Raw genomic sequence first — 7548 nt, 5'->3', positions numbered from 1 at the left:
TAGTCTTAAGCGTAGTCCTTAAAGGAGACAGAGTCCTATAGCAGCATTACTAAGAGATAACTCAGGAAACCAATGCCAACCCTAACCATAGGATTTATTAAAAAGGATAGTCTTAAGCGTAGTCCTTAAAGGAGACAGAGTCTGGTTCATGGACAGAAATTACAAGTTGGTTTCTAAACAGAAGAGCAAAAAACTCAAATATCCGTCTCTAATTCTAGTTTTAGAAACTATAGGAACCACAAGTAAGCCTGCAGTTTGAGAGAGAAGTGCTCTCTTAATTTTGAAAATCAACCAGTAAATGTGGCCTGGAAAGGAAGAAGCAGGTAAAGATAATGGACGAATCTGGAAAAAAGCATCAGTTTTCCAGTTAACGGCACACTGGACCAATTTTCAGGAAAAAAAAAACATTTTATGACCATGCCTTTTCAGACAGATCTGTTGTTTTTACAAAAAGAAACCAGCTTGTTAAAAATTGTTCAAATTCACCTGAACTCACAGGTTCGTTTCACATCACGATGAAATTTAAATTAGAAAACGCATGAAATTTGAGTTTTGTGTTCCAGCTGGAGCGAAGCTTCAAGTTCATGAGGGAGACAGAAGACCAGCTGAGGATCATCCCTCAGTTCTGCTTCCCTGATGTGAAAAACTGGGAGCCTGTGGAAAGCTACCCAAGGTAAAGTTAAAGGGACAGTTCAGATCTTGTGAAGTGGGGTTTGAGAAATAGGACAGACACTTAATCTGACTTTTTGTAGAAAGCTCTTCAGTTTGGAAAAATTGAGTTTACCATGGGATTTTTCCTGCATGTATTTTTACAGTAAAGCTGAGCTCACCGCTGACCATAGAATACACTTTAATGTCCTTTCAAAATAAAATACAATAGAAGAATTGTTTGAGAGGCATTGTGGCATTTGGTGTTCTGTTGTAAAAGGCACCTTGAATGGAAAAGCACTGTTGGGAAATAATTTTTCATGTCATTCATTCTTCAAATGTGCCCACTTTAACTTCTAATACTTACAAATCCCTGCCATTCACTTTCAGTATGTTACATTTCTGCAAGAATAACCTTGTAACGCTAACCTGACAGCATCGTAAATGTTTTTATATTAGCGTTCAGAAAAAACACTATAAAATCTTTGAGACTGAAGTTGTTTCAAAGCAGCAGAAATCCTTTTTGATCTTGGCTAGCCATTAGCTCGTCAGTCTGGTCAGAATTCACCTTTTATTTTATTTTTTAAATTGAGCAACAGAAAAAGCATACAGTATTAAATGTTCATAACTTCTATACAGAACCCCACTTTAAAAGCTGCAAACTAACCATTTATCGCCACTAAACCTCAGGAGCTCATGGAAGCCGTTTACAAAAGTAATAAAATAAAACCCTCATTGCTTGTATATGTGTATTTATCATTTGTGTAACAAAAATAAATTAATACTTTCATGGCTCCTGTTTGGCAGCGAGATGTTCTCCTTCGTTTTGACCGGAGAGGACGGGAGCAGAAGGTTCGGATACTGCCGGCGTTTACTGGTAAAACGAAAACGAGCAGAACAAATAAGTGTGCTGTTACTGAACAGGAAGTGGCTGAATACCAACATGGCGGCTGAATAAATAAACATGCCCAAAAAGTCAACTGGCCTGTGGGAAAAGAGCTCATCTCAAAGTCTGGGCGGAAGTGTGCGAGGCTGGGAACTGTGAGCTGCATGTGAATGGGTTCATGCGTTTCTCTGGAGGATGTTTGTGTATATAAATGTTTTTACGTATAATGTTCATTATACCATATCTGGAGGAAAGAGATGCGCTAAAGTTATATAGAGGTAATAAAAGTGTTTGTCTTTTTAGCCCAGCGGAAAAGGCCGACGTCTGCCTGAGGTCTACTGTATCGTTAGTCACCTCGGCTGTTTCAACCTGTTCTCCAAGGTAACCCCTCGGCCACTGCTCCCCGGTCCTGGAGCCACAAGAACATTCAATAACCTGTTTTAAAACGTGTATTTGACAGGTCCTGGATGAGGTGGAGAGGCGACGAGCTCTGTCTCCTGCTCTGGTGCAGCCGTTTATGAGAGCGATCATGGAAGCCCAGTTTCCAGCTCCAGGCAGAACCATCAGCATCAAAACGTTCCTGCCTGGCTCGGGCACCGAGGTGGGCAACATCAGGCCAAGCGTCGGCACTAAACATCTGTAAAATCTGCTGAAATGTAGAACATGAAGCTAAAGACACGTTGCCAGGGGTTTCAAGAGGCTTGTGTTGCAAAAACATGCACAAGTTTTTTTTAACAACAACAACAAAAAAAACCCCAGTTGTCTTAAACCCGTCCCAGTTTAATTTCTGTAAATCTAGAGCACTGGAGTTGTGTTTATTTGTCAATAAATATGTCACCCATCACATCACACCGAGGATTCATTTGGATTTGGTTAAAAACTGAGCCTAGTTCACACTTCCAAAATGAAACACGTCACGTTTACAGAACATTAAGTCTTTAAAAAGTTATTCAGTTTTGTTGTACTGTGTCGTTCTGCTCTTTGTATTTAGAGACATTCTGGCCATTTTTCTGGGTCCGTCTCACTTTATATTGATTCTGACGCCATACACTGGACTATTGCAATGGTTTATTATCTGGGTGTCCAAATACTTCTTTAAAAAGTCTTCAGTTGATCCAAAACACTGCTGCCAGAGTCTTAATGGGCGTTAGTAGGAGAGATCATATCTCTGCAGTTTTGGCTCTCTGTCAAATCCAGAATTTAATTCAAAATCTTACTTCTAACCTACAAAGCTCTCAACAACCTAGCTCCATTTTATATTTGAGAACTTATTGTTCCGTATTTTCCTAACAGAGCGCTTCGCTCTCAGACTGCAGGCTTACTCGCGGTTCCTAGAGTTTCCAAAAGCAGAATGAGAGGAAGATCTTTCAGTTCTCAGGCTCCTCTCTTGTGGAACCAACTTCCAGTTTCTGTCCGTGAGGCTGACACGTTGTCCAGTTTTAAGACTTTCCTTTTTGATAAATCCTATAGTTAGCTTGTTATGCTGCTATAGACTTAAGACTACTAAATGACAAACTGACCTCATTTCTTAAAATTGTTACATTGAATAGTATTTCTGTCTTAACGTGTCTCGTTCCTCTCAAAGCCAAAGAGAAGAATATGTTTTGTAGCCAAACTACGAAGGTTCTCTGCACTTTGACATGTCGTTAATGTGGAGGTTGTTGGAACGTGTGGGCGAAGAAGAAAAACAAATAAAAAAAAACAACCAACGTGCTTGTTTTCATTCATGTTTCAGGTGATGCAGCTCTGCCGGCCCGCTGACTCTCGTCTGGAGCACGTGGACTTTGAATGTCTGTTCTCCTGTCTGAGTCTGCGGCTGCTCCTCAGGGTGTTCGGCTCGCTGCTGCTGGAGAGACGGGTCATCTTCACCGCCGACAAGCTCAGGTCGGCCCCTTCGCTTTGTCCTCACGTGTTTGTTCGGGGAGTTATGGGAATGTCAGACAATAGGTGAAAACACGTGTGGGTGGTCCAGATTCATACTTTAAAATAGCTCTGAGATTTCTGAGACATTTCTGGGACGGGCTGTTAAGTTGTTGCAGGATCGGGTTGTTTGTTGAGGGAGTCAGAAGAATAAGGCAGGAATGCAAACACCCAGTGACGTCAGTAATAGAAGCATGAAGTCCTGCTTCTCTCTGGGAAATGATGCTTTGGGGAATCAGCGTTGGGCTGCATTCAGATGAGAGCGCCCTCAGGTGGTGAGAATTAATAAATTCACTTTCTAAACCAAAGATTAACAGGACTTCTTAACTTCTTCTTAAAGAGTATATGTTAAATATTCATATAGTTCAACTGCTTTTTATTGCCGACCACTAAAATGCAGGCATTAATGCGCATGCCTGTCTGTTAGCAAAATATCTCATCAACCACTTGATAGATTCTAATTAAATTTTCAGGAAATAATCTTTAAATGTACGGCTAAAATTATTTAAAATTTGAAGCTAACCTAAATCGAGATGGCTTTCACAACTGATCGACCTTAGGAAGCACAAATATGGCTATGATTCAGTTAATTTTGCAGCCAATGAGCTGAAATTTGGCGTGGTAGCAGCCGAGAGTCATTCACATCACAAAAGGTGGTGGGTAGGCTGTTATTTTGAATGACTGGACGATAAAGTTAGAGAGGCCAGACTGAGATGGTTTGGACATGTCCAGACGAGGGACAGTGGGTATATTGGTAGAAGGATGTTAGAAATGCAGCTGCCAGGAAAAAGACAAAGAGGAGATAATATGGATGCAGTTAGAGAGGACATGGAGGAAGATGGAGTGAGGACAGAGGAAGCAGAGGACAGAGATGGAGGAGGATGAATTGTGATGACGCCTGAAGAGGGAACAGCTGAAAGAAGATGGCGGCCTCCTCCAACACCAATGACTCGTCTTTTTCTTCCCCCTCCTGCAGCACTCTCTCACAAAGCTGCCACGCAGCTGTGGCGTTGCTTTATCCCTTCGTATGGCAGCACACTTACATCCCCGTGCTGCCTTCGGCTATGCTCGACATCGTCTGCACCCCGACCCCGTTCATCGTCGGCCTGCTGTCCGCCTCCCTGCCCCAGCTGAACGAGCTGCCCCTGGAGGAGGTCAGAGCGAAGATACAGTCACCAGGAAACAGGAGGTCATGAACTGCATCATCAATTTGTTTATCTCTGCACAGGTTCTCGTTGTGGATTTAGAAAACAATCGATTTCTAAGACACGTAAGCTCAATTTTTTTTTTTTTTTTTAAGCACTTAAGGATTATTTATGAAAGTTGACCAGCATTAGCCTTTTTAGAAACACTTCTTCCTTTTCGGTTTTGATATTTTTAGTTGGATGACGAGGACTCGATCCTGCCCTTTAAGATTCAGTCAGCCCTGGAGAACGTTCTGGAGAAGAGGAGAGAGCTGGCTGGTGAGCGAGGAGCCGATACAAGTGGTGAGACGAAACAAGATAGGTTTTCTGTGAGAACGCAGTGTGAATGCTGAGCGCTGCTAAAACCAGCCGAAGAAGCTGAAACGGAGTCGTTACCGTTCCTGATGCCCCTGGGTCAAAATGACCCATGAGGCCTTGGTTTTAAGCAGGAGGGTTAACGCTGAATGTGGCAAAAGGCTAGCTACTAGTTAAATGTAGCAACACAGTACCGTATTTTTCGGACTATAAGGCGCAGTTAAAATCCTTTAATCGTCTCAAAAATCAACAGTGAGCCTTGTAATCCGGTGCGCCTTATGTATCGATTCTGGTTGTGCTTGCTGACCTAGAACCAAACAGAACAATGTTGAGAGTTATTGTGAATGAGTTGAATAAAGTTTGACTTATCTGACTGTTTTGTTTCGCTTAATGCGCCTTATAGTCCGAAAAATACGGTAACTAAAATCAAAAAAGTATCAAAAGTGTCAGGCTAGCCAAAAGATGAACGTAGCATAAGATGACAAAAACAGAGCAAGAATCCTGAAGTAGATTTCAAACAGGATGTTTTTGAAGCATAAAAGCTACAACAATCGAAAGTCATAGCGCCCACCTCCTGAATGAGCTGAATGTTTTTATGTACGAATGTCCAGAAAAAAACCCAGCTAATATATTATAAATCCTTGATAAGAAGAAAAAATGTACAGGTTTGTTTGAAATTCTTTAAGGCTCTCCTGTAAGTAAATGTTCATTCATTCAACTTTTGTTTAGACAGGTAAATCTCATTGAGCCTCGAGGACTCATTTACATTCTACAGTTCATTCAAGGTTCGACGGGTTGATGGACGTCAGCGAAAACCAATTTGTCCTGTTTCTCCAGACTCGGGTCAACTCAGCGCCGTTGTGTCCGAGTGCTTTGTTCGCTTCTTCGTGGAGTTGGTGGGACACTATCCGCTCTTCATTACCGGTGAACGAGAGGACGGCTACTCCTCCTCGTCCTCCTCCTCTCCCGCTTCCTGCTTCTTCCAGCGTGACGGTTTTCGGAAAGCCATCCCGTCCAAGACCGTCCGTCGCTTCTTGGAGGTCTTCATGGAGACCCAGATGTTCGGTTGCTTCATCCAGGAGAGGGAGCTCCCGAGGCAGGCTCCGAGAGGTACCGAAGCGGAAAGACCATTTCAGGTTTATGGGGTTTTGTTTTTAATCCCGTCCTTCGTCGTAGGACTCTTTGAGGTGAGGGTGCAGGAGTATCTGGACTCTATCCGTGAGAACGAACACCGGAGGGTCAACAGGTTTCTGTTAACCCTGGGTAAGGATGATGCTGAGCCGTTGAGCTGCTCAGAACTCGCAGTCGAACAAGCTTTGTCGGATCATTTCCCTCTAAAATCTTGTCCCGTTTTTCTTCATTTTCTCCAGGAAACAAAATGAAGTTCCTTTCCAAGAAGTAACCGAGACGCAATACGAAAAAGAAGCGCTTGATTGCCGTTTTTTTGACAAACCCATTGATGATCTGATGGTACTTTCTACCAACTCATCCTGCTTCTTTAGTCTCATCAGTAAAAGCAAGCTAAGTTAAGAAGATGTCATGAAGACCACAAATTGGGACTATAAACTTAAACATGATGGTTCCAAGTCAAAGGATTTTTAAGATTAGACACTTGAAGTAACTTAATTCCTGAACACAAAGTGGATGTCAATGGTAGTCTGAGTTTGGTTGACTTATAAATGTCTACACCGTCCAAAAATTAAAACAATATCTTGTCTCACGGTAAGCGTTTAAACGGGGAAGATGGCCTTAAAGTCCACAGTTGTAATGTTTTCTACATCCAGCAGGAGGCAGTGAATGTTTTCACTGACAGCATCATCCTGTTGACTGTAAAGCACAGAAAAAGAGACTACCTCACTTTATGACATAAAACACTCCAGTTTTACAGTAGTCAGCACAATGCCAAGGGTTTTTACTGGTTTTGATGTGGTGACTGTCTTCATGCTGTGGATTTATAACAAATTCCTTTGTCATAAAACCACAGCGTTATATTTCCCCCCCAGTTTTCCTGTACTCTGTTTTCTTTTTGTATTTGTGAACAGATATTCATAAAGCATATTTTATGACTGTGTGTAACGGCTCCTTTTTAGCAAACAACTCGTCCGTACACTGATTTTTTCTGTGGATGGATGTCCTCCTTGAGTCCACTTTGACTCAAACAGCGACCGATGGTGGGATCTGATGTACTTTGACCTTGGAGTTCACTTCTAATCTCTTTGGAAGTTTTTCTGGGCTGTTTGGTTACCATCTCCAAATTATCTGTATTCAGGTTATGGAGGCAACCAGCCCAGGAGAGAAACCCAGACATGCCTCTCCATAGCAACCCTTTCCAGCTTCTCCTGGAGGACCTTGAAGAGTCCCCAGGACAGAGAAGATACACAATCCTTCCAGTAAGTTCTGAGTTTTCCCTGGGACCTCTTCCCAGTGGGACATGCCTGGAAAACCTCTTAAACAGGGAATCCAGGAGGCATCATAAATCAGATGTCTGAACCACTTCAAATGACTCCTTTCGATGCGGAGGAGCAGCTCTACTCAGAACTCCCCCACCAGATGACAGAGTTCCTCATCCTATCTCTAAGGTTGAGCCTGGGCACT

The 7548-nt window shown here is 42.5% G+C and overlaps 1 protein-coding gene across 1 annotated transcript in view; it reads left to right on the top strand.

The window, feature by feature from the left end:
* The window catches only part of LOC119428341 (DENN domain-containing protein 2A-like), a 14338-nt gene extending 7983 nt beyond the window's left edge, over positions 1-6355 (top strand). The window contains exons 9-19 of the mRNA XM_037696016.1: positions 564-673; positions 1456-1525; positions 1838-1915; positions 1995-2135; positions 3270-3418; positions 4431-4608; positions 4683-4724; positions 4836-4941; positions 5791-6063; positions 6130-6216; positions 6324-6355. Coding sequence (XP_037551944.1) covers positions 564-673; positions 1456-1525; positions 1838-1915; positions 1995-2135; positions 3270-3418; positions 4431-4608; positions 4683-4724; positions 4836-4941; positions 5791-6063; positions 6130-6216; positions 6324-6355 — 1266 coding nt within the window. The remainder of the gene's footprint in view (positions 1-563; positions 674-1455; positions 1526-1837; positions 1916-1994; positions 2136-3269; positions 3419-4430; positions 4609-4682; positions 4725-4835; positions 4942-5790; positions 6064-6129; positions 6217-6323) is intronic.
* Positions 6356-7548: the final 1193 nt, after the last annotated feature.

The sequence above is a fragment of the Nematolebias whitei genome, chromosome 22 (genome assembly GCF_014905685.2).
Source record: "Nematolebias whitei isolate Nwh7 chromosome 22, NemWhi1, whole genome shotgun sequence".
NCBI classification, from domain to species: Eukaryota; Metazoa; Chordata; class Actinopteri; order Cyprinodontiformes; family Rivulidae; genus Nematolebias; species Nematolebias whitei.
The sequence above is the reverse complement of the archived record's forward strand: the minus strand, read 5'-3'. Positions and strand labels throughout refer to the sequence as shown.